At 42.0% G+C, this 17840-nt stretch overlaps 1 protein-coding gene across 3 annotated transcripts; it reads left to right on the top strand.

The window, feature by feature from the left end:
- The first annotated feature begins 334 nt into the window (after window positions 1-334).
- On the top strand, window positions 335-12735 carry LOC129821155 (cyclic AMP-responsive element-binding protein 1). 3 transcript variants are annotated; one of them, XM_055878498.1, is made up of 8 exons: window positions 335-498; window positions 4407-4519; window positions 5103-5270; window positions 5508-5608; window positions 5702-5850; window positions 6106-6288; window positions 6382-6538; window positions 6980-12735. In XM_055878498.1, the coding sequence occupies exons 2-8, from the start codon at window positions 4415-4417 to the stop codon at window positions 7122-7124; spliced, it is 1008 nt and encodes a 335-aa protein (XP_055734473.1). In that variant the 5' UTR covers window positions 335-498; window positions 4407-4414; the 3' UTR covers window positions 7125-12735. The 3 variants fall into 3 exon arrangements, with proteins under 3 accessions (XP_055734473.1, XP_055734472.1, XP_055734474.1); XM_055878497.1 differs by having other exon boundaries at window positions 5100-5270; XM_055878499.1 differs by having other exon boundaries at window positions 337-498; window positions 5124-5270.
- Window positions 12736-17840: the final 5105 nt, after the last annotated feature.

The following is a 17840-nucleotide window of genomic DNA, read 5'->3' as shown; positions in this document are numbered from 1 at the left end:
CTCCCTTATCTCACCTCACTTGCTCACATTGTATATAGACTTATTTTTTTTTATCTTTTTCACTGTATTATTGACTATATGTTTGTTTTTACTCCATGTGTAACTATGTGTTGTTGTATGTGTCGAACTGCTTTGCTTTATCTTGGCCAGGTCGCAATTGTAAATGAGAACGTGTTCTCAATTTGCCTACCTGGTTAAATAAAGGTTAAATAAAATAAATAAATAAAAATGACCATTTATGTCTCGCCTAAACGTTCGTTCCTTTCCGCCTATTTTCGAGATGACTTCGGTCTACTCCGTCAGTTGTTCGGCTTGTTCCGGCCATCATTCGGTCGTTCTCGATGGTGCCGCTGACGATTTGATTTTCGTCCCTCTCGTTCTCGGTGTTGTTGTTCTCGGTGACGCGACGGAGGTGTAGCCTGACGCGGTCTCTTACGTGTCGGCCTGAATAAAAGTGGAGCTCCGAGGGCCCGGGAGTGACCGAGGGAGTCTGTTTCGGTAAGAGAGGACTAGTGTCCAGGGGAAGAGAGACAAGGCGCGTCCCACATAAACTGTATTCTGGTCCGGTTCATATCGGATGAACAAAGAGATCATGGCGGCGGGCTTGTTTCAGGCAGTCATGCAGGCATGGAGGGAGGGGAGGCGGCTGCGGCTGCGGCTAGTAGAAAAAGGCAGGGAATGAGGAGTATGCTAGCTCGCCAGTCAGGATCGAGAATATTGCTTGTTTGGACAGCATAGTCTGTGATGCGACATTTACAAGCAAATGCGCACTGTGATCAAATATTAGACTTTCTGCTTTCAAAAGCCTAGTGAAGGCTACTCGCGCGCTGTGGGTATTCTTGCGCAGCAGCCTAGCCCTCGCCTGTAGAGTAGAAATGCAAAGGGAGCTGTCTTAGATTTTATGTAGCCTAAAAAAAGTAGTGGTTCTATAAGCCAAACTCAACTGCTAAATAATTGTTCGTACGAAAAATGTGTTGAGTATTATTGAACTTAAATTCTTAAAGTGCAAAATTATGTATTGGCTTTCATAAACCAGAATAAGAAATTATGAGAAATTTCGATTTTATTTATAGGGGTAGGCCTAGTCCACTTGTCAAACCAACTATTTGGGAGAAGGGTTGTTGCTTTGCTGTCCTAGTCTATAATAAGAAATCGTCAGTTTAGACACGTACTCTAATTTGGATTATGTATCCATATGCCTGGGTCGCTACAATAATATGACCCATCACGTAATGCTAGTCTATTTGCTTCTAGTCGTTTTTTGCCAAAATAAAGTTATGTAAGTGGAGTCTAGTCAAAACATTCTCAAACGCATAAGGCCATGAGTTTTTGGTAAGCCTATTTTGGATATTCACTTATATAGCATGAAATAATGTTATATATCGCTCTCAAAAGTTCACAAAAATTGTCGCGAACTAAATTTTAAACCAATGGTAAGCTATTTATGAACGGTATGACACAAAGGGGGCGTCGCTACTCTCCATGTGGCTCTGTCTTGTCACTGAGCAGATATAAAGTCGTTATGTACACATATATTTACAGTTAGAAAATGTGTGATATGGTGGTTAGAGAAATCTTTTTTTATACTGCCATGTTGCACTGAGCCTTGCTGTTGAAAACCACATTAGTGTCCGACTTTCAGCTGTCTCCCCCAACTTCACTCCTCGACTATTGTCTACAGTCGGTTACTTTAAGCCTTACCGCTCGAACACACCCAATGACTTTTGAAGAGGGCGAACTCTGTAAGATTTCTCAGAGACGTTATGCACTGTGACCGACTGTGATGCAGTGTGTGAGCTCACGATGCTTTAATTTCTTTCTTTTGAATGGGACTTTAATAATGATTGATCATTCTACACACTATTACTGTTGCATTGATATTTAGTAAAAACATTTTTTTTTATTACATTGTCAAAATCTATAGGCTACACTCATGGTTGATAGCTTTATTCCACAAATGTTCTTCTGCCGTGCTCTTTCTCTATGGTTCTGAAAAGGTTAAATAAAATAAAAGGGCAAGAAAAAAGAGTTGACTAGCAGGGGAGAATGAAGCTGTTTCTCTCCCTTTGTCTGCAACAGGCACCTCTTTCATGACCCTGCTTTTCCACTGAGGGAGGGCTTGTGGCTGCTGGCCCTCCCTCCCCTCCACAACCAGACTACCATGTTTAGCAGCCAGCCAATGGTCACTGGTAGTAGGGGGATTTCCAACATTGTATTCTCTGACAGACAGAGCTAGCGCCGTTGGGGTGGCACTGACAGGCCAGACAAGTCATAACACATATGTGCCTATGGCCACAGACTGCCTGAGAGCCCTGTCCCGTGTGTGTGTCCTGTCCTAGCTATCCCTGTTAGGTGAAACATTTCTCTGGCTAGTCTAAAGACATGGCATATTGACAAGACAGAGGAGTAGGAGGCGGAAGTGTTTTGGGAATCTGGGAAAAGCCTCTAGCGAATAAAGCCAATGCATGACATGTTGGTAATGGGTTTCTGGCAGTGCACATGTTTGCCAAGTCTGAGTTGGTCGGACTCTGTGGAGTTTAGCAACAGCTATCAGAGAATATTTAACCTTAAAGGTCTAGAGAAGAGTCCAAAATGGCACCCTATCCCCTTTATAGTGTATTACTTTTGACCAGAGGCCAGCACACTATCCCGTAAATAGTGCACTACTTTTGGCTAGCGCTCTATGGGCGTTAGGTCAAAAGGCGACTCGCGGGCCAAATTATTTTATTTGGCCCCCCAAGTTTTCTGAGAATTTTTTATTTTTTTTGGACATAAAAGACTGAAAAATCACCAGGGAATTAGCTCAAAATTATTTTAGTTGAGTAAATCTGTTCCCAAGTATTCCCACGCATAAATAGAGAGGCATATGTGATTGTATTCCACTGTAATTAAAGTTTTAAATGATTCTGTTTTTGTCAAATACTGTTTGGGATTCTTGCGGTCTGTTTGCACTGTACAAATTATTTATAACTATGTTCCGGCCCTCCGACCATCCGCTCAAGGAAAAATCAGCCCACGGCTGAATGTTATTGGGGACTCCTGATATACGGTATAGGATGCCATTTCATGTGCAGCCATGCTATGTTTGGTAGCCATTAGGTGGATGTACAGGCCTTCTGCTGAACAAGGTGGACCAGAGGGAATGTCAGCTGCCCAAACCAGGCCTGCTAGGCCCTATACCCGCAAGGAGGAAAGTGACGCATTCCTAGACAATGAGATGAATGACCTCTCCAGGGATAGGGGGGTGTGTTTGTGTCAAATCACATTTTATTGGTCGCAAATACATATTTAGCAGATGTTATTGCAGGTGTAGGGAAATGCTTGTAAATGTGTGTGTGTGTGTTTATAACCTAGGAATGGGTCACTTCCTTACTCCTCTACGCCAGTCTCCAAGGTATTTCTCAGCCAGAATGGAATAATTTGTTCTTTATAGTAATGCCATCTGTTTTCCAAGGTTGTCTCAGGACATTCCTAAAAAGATTTCCAGCCCAAAAAGGACATCACATTGTCAAAGGGTAGCGCCAACTCTCTTATGTAGCTTTAGAAGAGTATGATAAAGCTCAGGAATAGCCCTGAGAACTTATCAACTTACATTGGACCTCTCAGTTACATCCGTGAGAAGCGGCTTCGCCCCGCTTGACTTCTGAGAGGTACAAGCTATCATGTTGCCAGTCACTTTTAAGTGACACAAGACATATACAACTGGGTCAGTTACAAACAGTCACATAATCCACATCTGTTTCAGTTATTAAATACTCTGTTCATAAAAGCTGGAAGGACGGCTGTGGTCAGTTTGCAGAAACAAACACTTGTCTAACAGACAAGGAGTGGGTTGATTCTAGAGACAGGCTTTCCACTGATTTCCTTTCAATGAGCTGTGAAGGCAGATTAATTACATGCATTGCTCACAATCTGCTATTACATGGTAATTACCATGATAATAACACATTTTTACCTTTATTTAACTAGGCAAGTCAGTTAAGAACAAAGTCTTATTTACAATGACGGCCTAGGAACTGCCTTGTTCAGGCCTAGGAACTGCCTTGTTCAGGGGCAGAACGACAGATTTTTACCTTGTCCGCTCGGGGATTCGATCTTGCAACCTTTCGGTTACTGGCCTAACGCTCTAACCACTAGGCTGCCTGCCGCCCCAAATTCCATTTGGTGCCAGGTAACTAACTATCTGTTGTGTTGAATCCTTCAAAATAAGTACAAGTAGAAAGTACTACTAAGCACAATACTACCATATCTCTCAACAAAAACCAGGTCAAACCAGCTGAAATGATCATCAGCATTACTGAGATTTTCTCCTTAATGATCATAACAAGACATCCATAAAATGTATCAGAAAGTCCAATATAAGCCCTCTCTAACCCTAATGTCCTTCTCTCCCTTTTCTCCTACAGCTAAGTCGATGACCATGGAGTCGGGAGCAGAGGTTCATCAGGGAGGAGACACGGCAGTGTCAGAGACAGAGAGCCAACAGATCTCCCAGGCACAGATAGCCACCCTGGCACAGGTAAGTAGCCGGCCCATCTACCTACCACACACTAGTACAGTATAACATTACTACTACCACTCACAGGTAAGCCTACTCTGCCTCTCTACCACACACTCGCACATTACATCTACCACTCACTACCTCACTGACTCATCTATGACTGGACCCAGTCCCTCACAGGGTTGTGAATACTCTCTGACTGATAGGGAATGGTATGCCACTTCACACACCCAGCAGATATATACAGTATGACTCACTGGGAGACGGTAGTCAGCATGACCCTGTTGTACAAGAAATAGGAAGACATGGAAATAGTCACCCCCCCCCACAAGTTCAGTTACAGCAGAAGAGGCTGATGTAAGATGCAAGCAGGAGACAGTAGGATGTCACAGAATATACTGTACATACTGACATCATTCACGCTACCGCTTCATTCTTATATGCACACCAATGCAGTAAATATGTGTACATACAGAGACAAAAGAATGTAGCAAACAGGTGTTTTATAAACATAAGTAGTAGGGCCCAGAAAACCCCAAGTTTTTCCAGACCAGGAGAACTCGGGGGTTCTAGTTATAGGTGTGTGTCCCCTGGACAGCAGGATTATGTTTATGCTTTGCAGGTTTCCATGGCAGCAGGTCACGCCACATCCAGCGGTCCTACGGTCACCCTGGTGCAGCTGCCCAACGGTCAGACGGTCCAGGTTCATGGCGTCATCCAGGCCGCTCAGCCCTCTGTCATACAGTCACCACAGGTCCAGACTGTTCAGGTGAGTAGACCTTTTCATCTAACCTTTATTTATAGAGCTTTGTCGTTAAGATAAAAAACTTTAGCCAAAACCTTAGCTTAGATATAACAACTTAGCACTAGAAGAATTCACTGTGATCCCAACCAGACTTGGTCATAATACACCAATTATGATCACCAACCCTGGTGTTGAAGAAATACAGTGTAAATAAATATTTGTTCCTGCCCAGCACTAACACACCTGATTGGACTTTTCCAGATCTCCACCCTAGCAGAGAGTGAAGACTCTCAGGAGTCAGTGGACAGTGTGACTGACTCTCAGAAACGCAGAGAGATCCTCTCACGACGCCCCTCATATAGGTACCGTTTGGTGTGTGTGTGATAATGCAGTGCTGTGATTACTGTAGGTGTTCCTTTGTGTTTATCTGACGTCCTGCCCTCTAACCCCAACAGGAAGATCCTGAATGACCTGTCATCAGGTGACACCCCAGGGGTTCCCAGGATCGAGGAAGAGAAGTCGGAGGAGGACACAGCGCCCGCCATCACCACGGTTACCATGCCCACATCATGCCCCATCTACCAGACCAGCAGTGGCCAGTACAGTACGTCACGTTTGACCCTTTGTTCTTTTACTCAACAATGTCATGGTCATCGGAGCAGCAAAAGTTATTTTTTCAGTCACTGACAGAGGTAATTTAAGAGGGTATTTTAAGCAAGATGTTTAGTTGCTAATGTTACAACATTATTTTCCTTCTCTCGCTCTCTCTTTGTCTGCCCTCATTCTCTGTCTCTCTCTTTGTATTCTCTTTGTCTCTCTCTCTCTCTCTCTTGCTCTCTCCTTCCCTCCCCTCTCCCAGTCGCCATCACCCAGGGCGGGGCAATCCAGCTGGCCAATAACGGAACAGACGGGATCCAGGGACTGCAGACCCTGACTATGACCAACGCTGCGGCCGCCCAGCAGGGCACCACCATCCTGCAGTACGCTCAGACCTCAGACGGCCAGCAGATCCTGGTGCCCAGCAACCAGGTGGTAGTGCAAGGTGAGTGGTAGTGCCTTACCTCTTGATATGGATAAAAACACACAGTCAATCGGAGTGGTTGAGATCGTTTGGATCGTTTCCATTGTTCCCCAGCTGCGTCGGGAGATGTGCAGGCCTACCAGATCCGCACGGCCCCCACTAGCACCATCGCCCCTGGGGTGGTCATGGCCTCCTCCCCTGCCCTGTCTGGCCAGGGGGGCCCAGAGGTAGAAGTTACCCGCAAGAGAGAGGTCAGACTCATGAAGAACAGGTAAGGACAGAATGAGGTTCCCTTTGGTTATGGTCTACTGTGAACTCCATTTAGCCAAGACCTGTAAACCTTATAATAAGCCATTTTAGGGCTTATACATGCTACAAGTAATAAAGCATTATACCTGCTTGCATTAAGTAAAGTGTAACCAAGACCATCAATTCATTCAATTCCAATAACTTCATGTGTGGTGACGGATTGCTAGATACAAGACAGATAACATACAACACAAAACATGTACAGCATAAAGGATTGGAAGAATTCTATGCAGTCACAGGCTATATATATACATATTTACAAATACAAATGAAGAAAAACTTCAAGAGTTTTTGGCACAAAACTAGAAGCTGCTCTAGAGAAGATGATGTGTACCATCCCATGCTAGCTGAGCCAATAGCCAGAGGTTTCCCTAACTGTGTCTTGGTCCTTGTTGTGTCACAGAGAGGCGGCCCGCGAGTGTCGCAGGAAGAAGAAGGAGTATGTCAAGTGTCTTGAGAACCGCGTGGCCGTGCTGGAGAACCAGAACAAAACCCTCATAGAGGAACTGAAAGCACTTAAAGACCTGTACTGCCATAAATCTGAGTAGCTTCAAAATAACCCATCCTAGCTCAACTGTCACTCCCTAGTCAGCGGGCATCAGACTGCCCACTGACCTGTACAGAGACTCTGCCAAGCATTGGCCTACGGGCATGACCCATGACATCTGAAGCAAGAGGATGTGAGAGAGAAGACAGAATGAAAATGGATTGATGGACGGGAGATCAGTGATGGACAGTGCTTTGTGGGAATTGTAGTAAACACGACCACTTTGGCCCATACGTCCCCCAATCTCCCATTCACCAATCCATTTTCACCCTGTCTTCTCTCTCACATCCTCTTGCTTCCACTCCTTCTTCTCCCGCTCACTTGTTATCCACCTTTTCATCTTTCTTTGCCTCTCCCAACTTCTCTCAATATGATCCCACCACGGAACTGAAAGGATGAGGATTCATTCGTCAGTTGTGGTTCCAGGGATAACGTGGTGAAACACAACACTAACTCTTTTACCCTATTCAAGCTTCTTGTTTGGGGTTTGACTACTGGGAAGAGAAGTCACAGACTTCTGACATAGTCATTTTTTATTAACCCAAAGCCTCTTATGTCTTCACTAACAAAGGTTAGCCAATCAAACAAGAGGGTTAGCGTCTGAATGTCCAATCAGCTCAAGAGGAAGTCAAGACAAGGAAGTCAAGGTACCCTCCAGAACCCTGGCATTGGAGTCAGTTAAGACATTGTAGATTTCCCAGGGTCCGGTTTCCCAAAAGCATCTTAAGGCAAAGTTCATCGTTAGAACCTTTGTAGGAGCCTCGTTAAATCTCGTTATTAACATTGCACTTGAAAGCGCTCGTAATCTAACGCATGCTTCAGACCACTCGTAGAACAGCAGTGCGTCGTTAGATGCTTTTTTGCCCTCTTTTATATACAGAAGATCTCTGCTAAACATCACATGGTTTATCCGTCTCTCTGTGACCGCCGATAACTTCAGAAAAAAGTTGACTACAAATGCAAAGTTGACAATGTCTTTGTAATTGATACAAACAAGCAACGTCTAAAAATATGCTTCAAATGAAAACAGAGATGACTGCATTTAAATAGAAACAGTAGGATATAGGCCTATTTCAGTCCTATTGAAATACATACCATGTTCAATCAATTGAGTTCTATTTTGCTACTAGACTACTGTTTGTAATTTGTCTCAATATATTTCATGATGTGTAGCCTAACGTGCTCAATGATGTGCCAAATCTTTGATTTAGTGGGTAAGCATTAGACTAAAGGCGCCTCAATATTTGCATCCATAGGTGGTAATATCCATAGCCGCGGGAAGTAAGGGTGCTGAATCACCCCCTGATATATCACAATAAACCAAATTAGTCCACTAGGCCTTTGAATAAACCAAATTGGTGCACTAGGCCTTTATTACCCCTGTATGAGCGGAGAAAAATACTCAACAGCAGAGCGGGGAAATACCCCCCAACTCCCCCGTCGACAAAACATTTCAGCACCCCCACCCCAAAACAACTTCCTGCGGCCATGGTAATATCACTCTAGGAGCTGATCTGTCGTCAGTATTGTGAAATAATTATAATGTTGAGGAAAGTTCCCTTTCTTTCAATCCTATCAGTATCGACACATGATCAAACGACGCTCTTGGCGAGCGTTCTCTCTGTGTGGTTTTGGGAAACGCATGTTACATCTTCGGGAAAGATACATTGTTAAAACACGCCTAAATTCCATCGCTATCAGGAAACCGGGCCCTGCTTAGTAGATCATATGAGATCAGATTATGTTATTTTCTAGATCTCAGTGCTTAGGTTAAACCTCCATAATCAGTATAACCCATCAACTCGGATTCATCTTCCATTTCAAGTGTCTTGGGTATTTTCTTTATTTCGTTACATTTTGATATCTGAGATTTGAGCTACTTTTGTTACGCTCTAAAGATTTGGGCTGTTGCTAGGTGGTGGTGGAATATGGATCCCATATAACTACTGAAGAAAACAGATTAATGTCTGAATACAGGGGAAAGTTGGCAGTACACACCACATAGCCATCTATGGGTTAATGGCAATTATCTGAGATTAAATCCACCCAAGTAAATCTTGTTGGAATAGATACATTTGTAATCTCCGGGATACACATATTTATGGTGAGTGTACTACTGTACATACATTCAGTACATACACTACCGTTCAAAAGTTTGGGGTCACTTAGAAATGTCCTTGTTTTTAAAATCAAAGCACATTTTTTGGGGCCATTAAAAGAACATCAAATTGATCAGAAATACAGTGTAGGCATTGTTAATGTTGTAAATTACTATTTTAGCTGGAAACGGCAGATTTTTTATTAATTATCTACATAGGCGTACAGAGGCCCGTTATCAGCAACCATCACTCCTGTGTTCCAATGTCACGTTGTGTTAGCTAATCCAAGTTGATCATTTTAAAAGCCTAATTGATCATTCTAGGCAAGAGTTCCTCTGTCCAGTGTCTGTGTTCTTTTGCCCATCTTAATCTTTTATGTTTATTGGCCAGTCTGAGATATGGCTTTTTCTTTGCAACTCTGCCTAGGCCAGCATCCCGGAGTCGCCTCTTCACTGTTGACATTGAGACTGGTGTTTTGCGGGTACTATTTAATGAAGCTGCCAGTTGAGGACTTGTGAGGCGTCTGTTTCTCAAACTCGACACTCTAATGTATTTGTGCTCTTGCTCAGTGTGCACTGGGGCCTCCCACTCCTCTTTCTATTCTGGTTAGAGACCGTTTGCGCTGTTCTGTGAAGAGAGTAGTACACAGCGTTGTACGAGATCTTCAGTTTCTTGGCAATTTCTCGCATGGAATAGCCTTAATTTCTCTGAACAAGAATAGACTGACGAGTTTCAGAAGAAAGTTATTTGATTCTGGCCATTTTGAGCCTGTAATGGAACCCACAAATGCTGATGCTCCAGATACTCGACTAGTGTAAAGGCCAGTTTTATTGCTTCTTTATTCAGAACACCAGTTTTCAGCTGTGCTAACATAATTGCAACAGGGTTTTCTAATGATCAATTAGCCTTTTAAAATGATAAACTTGGATTAGCTAACAGAACGTGCCATTGGAACACAGGAGTGATAGTTGCTGATAATGAGCCTCTGTACGCCTATGTAGATATTCCATAAAAATAATCTGCCGTTTCCAGCTACAATAGTCATTTACAACATTAACAATGTCCACACTGTATTTCAGATCAATTTGATGTTATTTTAATGGGCAAAACATTTGCTTTTCTTTCAAAAACAAGGACATTTCTAAGTGACCCCAAACTTTTGAATGGTAGTGTATACGATTACATTAACAATTTGTTAGTAGGTTTATGTAGGACTTGGGATCAATCTTCCAACATCACAGACAGAGATACTTTATATTCTGTTTATGATAGGATAAAGTAGTACCATGTTGTATTACATATTGATTATTTTTCTTTTGATATAATTACTGTACATGGAGCCTACAGCATGTGTAGATTTTACTATGATATTTCTATTGATTTGATAAGAAAATTGTTATGCATAATATGAAACCAATATAGATTAACATATTTGTATCATATACTGCAGCACATAAAAAAAATATAAAAATATATACATGTATATTCCTTTAGCTTACCAGGCCTATTACAATGTCGGCAGCTATTTAAGAAAAAGGCCTTTTTTAAACTCATCATGCTTTGTGGTGCTCTGCTCATCTTCTTTTGAGGCAGGCGAGTGAACAGCCTGTTGGAAGCTATTACGACCCACAAGACATATTAGTTCAATTATTCCTCTGGGTTTCATTAAGCTGTAAATGGCTAAGAAATAAATGTGATTCTGCCGGCCACACAACTCATCTGTACAGAGGACTGAGAGCCCTAAGTGGTTGTAAAAGCCTCTTGCGAATGTTGTAACATGCTTACTATAAATGCATTTCATCACAGAGCACCCCCCCCCCCCCTAGATTAGGAAGCAACACCATCATGCAACAAAAGCTTTTTTTCTTTTTGTTAGATATTATGTCATATGTAATGTCACGGTACAGTAAATGCATTTCTTCCTACATTTTTTGTCTTTGTTTGTACTTTATAAATAAGAATACATTTTAGACACTAGAATATTCCTGAATTTAATGTGAAATAAATACATGGTTCAGCCAAGTCCAAAACAGTAATATCTTTTAAAAAAAACATTATTTGTGGAAATAATCAGTACCAAAATCCTAGTTTGTTAGTCTTTTTGTATTCAGGAGGACGCATCAGGAATCTAAATATATTGATCCTGGGTGAACCATGAAAAACAAATCAACACATTGGAATTGGAATGTATCTTCAGTGTGAATACCCAGATTCATCTCATGCACATCAAACAGCATAGCTTCTTGAGTTTTCAGTTTTCAGTTAGGATGGGGGTAGTTTGTTAATGGTTATCATTTTTACTGTGTTTGTACGTTGAGATTCAGTCAATCCAGTGTCACTCTGCTTGCTTTATTTTTCTACATTAAAAGACTGTTTATAATGTACACCATTCATCATATTATGTGAATGGTATTGTAAAAAGAAAAGTGGGTTGGGTTCGTGTGAAATGGTCACAGAAAGTAATGTTTCTGATTATCATTGTGCAAGGGTAGCACTGTAATTTTGTTCTTCTGTTGCTTGCAAAAGGCAAAGCCATCTATTGAGTCGTTTGAATCATTACCTTGTCCTGGCCCTACTCTTTCAGTTTTTACAGACGCGTTGACAAGTCATTTGTGCTGCTGAATCCAAGCATGACAAATTGCAGAGGTAATCTCTTAGCAAAGCTTTTTCAGGGTAGATTATGGATTCATGCTGAAGGGATGCAATTTGACACAGCACACCTTGAGCTTCGGCTTTGCCGGCTCTGTAAAACTAATTATTTTATGACAGAAGAGCAGAACTGAGCAGAGCAGGTCAATGGCGCTTACAAAACAGTAGGTGAGGTTTGCTTGAACAGAAGAATTCATCTTGACAAAATACCAGTGAAGATACCAAGAGGTAAACTTGCCTATAGGCTTTTTTATTTAGCATTTAATTAAATTTAAGTAGCTGAATGAATTCAAAAAAGATCAATAGCCTAGTGGTTTGGTTTCTGTATCATTTTGAGGTACATAACCTGGCTTTACTTCTTGCATGAACAGCCTGTCATAGTGGAACTTTGAACAATAACCTTTTTCTAAACTTTTGTGCCCTGTTTGAATATTGCCAATTTTACAAATTGTAATCTTTAAATACCATTTATTGTACATAATGTACTCCTGTTAAGGGAGGTTTTATTGTGTTCCAGTTGTGTATCTGTCCATTGTATATACTGTCTGTGAACAGCATTAAACTAAAGCGCTTAACGAGCCACACTTTAGACAGATACAAAGCCGCGGGGAATAGGGGTGCTGTCCTCTGATCAATAAAGAAATAAACATTTAATCAAATTAGTGCACTAGGCCTTTATTACTCCTGTACAAGTGGAGCGAAGCAAAGTACTTGTCAGCAGACAAAAAAAATCTTTAAAAAATGTCACCACCCCCGAAACATCTTTCCACAGCTATGGACAGATAGACATTTTGAAAGCGCTATGTAACACATTGTACCACTCTTTTGTAAACATTTATGCCACAATAAATTGCATTCAAAGTGCTTTATTTGTCATCATTTTATAGAACTTTTTAACTGTCAAAACAATAACATGTTCGATATGCACGCGCAAATCATCGGACAACGTTAATTTCCTGGTTATTATCCGTTTGCTCTGGTGGTGTTACATTTGGCGAGCACAGCAAATAACCACAGAGCTAGCGTGATGTCAAAGTAAAGATCAGCTTACCTTGTTAGCCAGATAACTTATCTCAAGACAGCCAACAATATAACTAAACTAAATGTTGCTAGCATACGAGTCCAATGTTTGATGGCCACATTGTTTACATCAAAAGTTAGCTAGTGTTGATAATTGGATATGGAGAAGGGTGAGCCGGTCAAGGATCGATTCAGACAAGGTGATAAATTGTATGACAAGCGACAGTTTAATTATGAGTAAAGATATCTGGTACAAGCGTATACGGTCTCGTTCCTTTAGCTCATAGAGAACCTCCAGAAAAAGCCCAGATAACAGAATGCATAGACATTTTATACAACACAGAAAGTAGGTAGAGTCTGGAAGTTCTGGTCCTTTGGTTGGTCCTGATCAGGTTGTTGTCTTCTCAGATTGGTCCTGATGAGCTGTGCGTCATCCTTCTGAGTCTTGCAGCAAAAGTTCTTTGTTACCAAATGTTCAGCTAAAACAGGAGATTAGGTGTGTGCGCAGATGTTCCTATTTAATCAGTGTTTATGAAAGGTTTACGTCAGCCCTCTGTCCTTGGGTGTGTCTGTGGGTCTCTGTATCTGTTTATAAGTTTGTGAGAAACCCTGCTTAAAAAGAAGTTAGTTATAACAATGTAATAGCAATATGCTTGTGTTATTTTAAATGGTATTTATTACACTAGCAGCAGTAATTATCTCACTATCAACCTCTCTCTCCCCCCTCACCAATCTGTTTCTCCTAGCTCTTCGTCTACTTCCTCCAAAACGCAAATATATTTTACCAAGCGTATAGCTCACTTAGTTTCAATTACGAAATATACTGTAGTTTTAATGACCCACTAGCTTGTGCTAGGCATGTATTATTGACCTCACTTTACTAGACCTAGCTAGTGGTTTGTTTACATTGTAAAGCTATAGGAGACTATTGTACAAATGCTAACGCAGATCATTTAAATTTATTTTTTACCCCCTTTTTCTCCCCAGTTTCGTCATATCCAATTCGTAGTTACAGTCTTGTCCCATCGCTGCAAAGGTCAAGAGCCATGCGTCCTCCGAAACACAAGCCGCACTGCTTCTTGACACACTGCCCGTTTAAACCGGAAGCCAGCCGCATCAATGTTTCAGAGGAAACACCGTCAAACTGGCGACGTGCATGCGCCCGACCCTCCACAGGCGCGATGGGACAAGAACATCACTGCCTTGCCAAACCCTCCCCTAACCCGGACGACGCTGGGACAATTGTTTGCCGCCTTATGGGTCTCCCGGTCGAAGCCTGCAATACAGTCCAGGATCGATGCAGTGCCTTGGACCGCTGCACCAGTCGGAAGGCAACTTGTGGTGATAATGTAGAACTGCATATTAATTACACTAGGATGATAAATGAAGCAAACAAATTGCAACTTTATTTAAAGAAACATGTATTTTGAAATTAAATCAAATAACCTTAAATAATTCCTTTCTGCACACACTCATAGTGATATTTGCTAGTAATATCTCTCCTGTGCATGTCATCCTTAAGGCCTACCTACCTTCATTACAAGGATAGGGCTTGCACTAATCCATTTAATGACAGGATATACAGTAGCTGTAGAAGTCAAATTGGATATCCTTCAACATGGTTAGCCTCATTAATTGTCTTATGAAAAGAAAAACCCACACACTGATCTTGCCAGTATCAGCCTTTTCTATTCTTTCATGTTATTAGCAAATTATTCCCACACACCACAAAAGGTTGCAGAGGGGAGAACGGTTCATAATAATGGATGGAATGTAGTTAATGGAATGGTATCAAACACTCTGACACAATGTGTTTGACTTGTTCGATGCGTTCCATTTTTTACGTTCCAGCCATTACTATGAGCCCATTCTCCCCAATTAAGGTGCCTCAGGCCATCTGTGACACATATAAATTATCACTGATATATGATTGCGTTTCCTATTTCTAATAGTATAATTTGAAATGGAGAAAACATCTCAACAAAATGTAAACAAAGTGTGAGGATTTGCTAATCCGGTTTCAGTATAGAAATGACAAGCCAAATGTTCAAGTCCATTAAACAAATCAAATTTCAAATCAAATGTATTTATATAGCCCTTCTTACATCAGCTGATATATCAAAGTGCTGTACAGAAACCCAGCCTAAAACCCCAAACAGCAAGCAATGCAGGTGTAGAAGCACGGTGGCTAGGAAAAACTCCCTAGAAAGGTCAAAACCTAGGAAGAAACCTAGAGAGGAACCAGGCTATGGGGGATAGCCAGTCCTCTTCTGGCTGTGCCGGGTGGAGATTATAATAGAACATGGCCAAGATGTTCAAATGTTCATAAATGACCAGCATGGTCAAATAATAGTAATCACAGTGAACAGGTCAGGGTTCCATAGCCGCAGGCAGAACAGTTGAACAAGGAGTCATCATGCCAGGTAGTCCTGAGGCATGGTCCTAGGGCTCAGGTCCTTCGAGAGAGAGAAAGAAAGAAAGAGAGAATTAGAGAGAGCATACTTAAATTCACACAGCACACCAGATAAGACAGGAGAAATACTCCAGATATAACAGACTGACCCTAGCCCCCTGACACATAAACTACTGCAGCATAAATACTGGAGGCTGAGACAGGAGGGGTCAGGGAACACTGTGGCACCATCCGATGACACCCCCGGATAGGGCCAAACAGGCAGGATATAACCCCATCCACTTTGCCAAAGCATAGCCCCCACACCACTAAAGGGATATCTTCTACCACCAACTTACCATCCTGAGACAAGGTTGAATATAGCCCATCTCCGCCACGGCACAACCAATGGGGGGGGGGGGGGGGGGCAACCCGGACAGGAAGACCACGTCAGTGACTCAACCCGCTCAAGTGACGCACCCCTCTTAGGGACGGCATGGAAGAGCACCAGTAAGCCAGTGACTCAGCCCCTGTAATAGGGTTAGAGGCAGAGAATCCCAGTGGAGAGAGGGGAACCGGCCAGGCAGAGACAGCAAGGGCGGTTCGTTGCCTTTTCGTTCACCTTCACACTCCTGGACCAGACTACACTCAATCATAGGACCTACTGAAGAGATGAGTCTTCAGTAAAGACTTAAAGGTTGAGACCGAGTCTGCGTCTCTCACATGGGTAGGCAGACCATTCCATAAAAATGGAGCTCTATAGGAGAAAGCCCTGCCTCCAGCTGTTTGCTTAGAAATTCTAGGGACAATTAGGAGGCCTGCGTCTTGTGACCGTAGCGTACGTGTAGGTATGTACGTCAGGACCAAATCGGTAAGACAGGTAGGAGCAAGCCCATGTAATGCTTTGTAGGTTAGCAGTAAAATCTTGACATCAGCCCTTGCCTTAACAGGAAGCCAGTGTAAAGAGGCTAGCACTGGAGTAATATGATCAATTTTTTTGGTTCTAGTCAGGATTCTAGCAGCCGTATTTAGCACTAACTGAAGTTTATTTAGTGCTTTATGGGGGTAGCCAGAAAGTAGAGCATTGCAGTAGTCTAACCTAGAAGTAACAAAAGCATGGATTAATTTTTGGACAGAAAATGTCTGATTTTTGCAAAGTTACGTAAATGGAAAAAAGCTGTCCTTGAAACAGTCTTGATATGTTCGTCAAAAGAGAGATCAGGGTCCAGAGTAACGCCGAGGTCCTTCACAGTTTTATTTGAGACGACTGTACAACCATCAAGATTAATTGTCATGCCCACGAGGTCAATATTAATCTCATCGTATGTCTGCATTTGGCATGCATGCCATAAATAATCTCACATCCACTGTAACCAAAAGGGTAGAGCATGGATAGGTCTGATGGGAGGGAGCTTGCACCTTCTCCTCCAATACAGTTGCAAGACAATACAGTTGAGGAGGTAGAATGTGAGTAATCAAGGAAAGACAAAGTATGGCAAAGCCCTAGTAGCCTTCGTGTGGTGATGTCACCTGCCCTGCGAACTAAAGTACTGTTATCCTAGCCCAACCAAGATTATGTTTTTTGTAGGATAATGGACGCTGCTTTGTGGGTATGAAGTGCTGTTGTGGACAGGGGTTGCATCCTAGGTCAGCCATACAGAGATTGTTACACCTATAACAATGATCAAGGACATCAGCTGCAGCTGCAAATCTGTGCAATATAATCAGACAAAATAAGAGTAAATGACAACCAAATAAACCAGACAAACAAGGAATGTTAAATTACCAAAAAATACACTATACTTAATTCAAAGAATCAACACTTTATTTCATATCATACAAAGAACGCATATGTAAATGGTTAGTGGGTTTAAACATTCATCTTACTCTAAAACAAGTGTCTATTACAAATAATAGCCAGAATGTCAGGGCTGGAACAGAAACCTGCACACCCAGTAGCTAGACCTCTAAGAGCAAGGTTGTCCATGCATGTTCTAGGTCTATGCATTGTTACTTTTAACAGTATTTTGGCAGTCCTACAACCAATTGTAACAGTAAACCAATAGCATATATGACACGTTGGAGATATACCCTTCAGTCTCTCCAGGACTTGGGACTTTCTTTGGGACATTCATCAGCAGACAGGGTTTATCAGCTTTCACAGGTCTCTGTATCTGAGGTTAGGAAACAGAAATTAGACCTGGACTTGCATCATTATTTTGAAGTGATATAACATTTGATATTTTTGTTGCAATTGTGTTTTTGTATTTTCATAGTTCTCTCTTTGGGACTGGAAAGCTGTTCATTAGCTAGCTACTAGCTATGTAGCTAACATCGTTGATTTTACCAGGTCAAGCTAAGAGGGGTCCTGAAAGACACTCTTCCCCCGGTACTGCTGCTCATTGAGTTCACCAGCTCCGGAGGTCTACATCACCAGCCTTCTAGGCGTCACTGAACTGAATTCACTACCACCAACCGCGGACTGTCTTATCTCATTACGCGCACCTGGTTCCCATTCCCCCTGATTAATATGTGTATATATGTGCCCTCTGTTCCC

This window comes from Salvelinus fontinalis, chromosome 23 (assembly GCF_029448725.1).
Source record: "Salvelinus fontinalis isolate EN_2023a chromosome 23, ASM2944872v1, whole genome shotgun sequence".
Classification (NCBI taxonomy): Eukaryota; Metazoa; Chordata; class Actinopteri; order Salmoniformes; family Salmonidae; genus Salvelinus; species Salvelinus fontinalis.
Note: the sequence above shows the minus strand (reverse complement) of the source record. Positions and strands in the feature narration are given on the sequence as shown.

What these genes read in the sequence shown, in the direction of transcription:
- LOC129821155 (XM_055878497.1), top strand. Translation starts at nt 4,415, where the DNA reads ATGACCATGGAGTCGGGAGCAGAGGTTCATCAGGGAGGAGACACGGCA. An exon ending in TCACGACGCCCCTCATATAG is followed by an intron (nt 5,609 to 5,701) that starts GTACCGTTTGGT and finishes TAACCCCAACAG; the next exon opens with GAAGATCCTGAATGACCTGT. An exon ending in GACCAGCAGTGGCCAGTACA is followed by an intron (nt 5,851 to 6,105) that starts GTACGTCACGTT and finishes CCCCTCTCCCAG; the next exon opens with TCGCCATCACCCAGGGCGGG.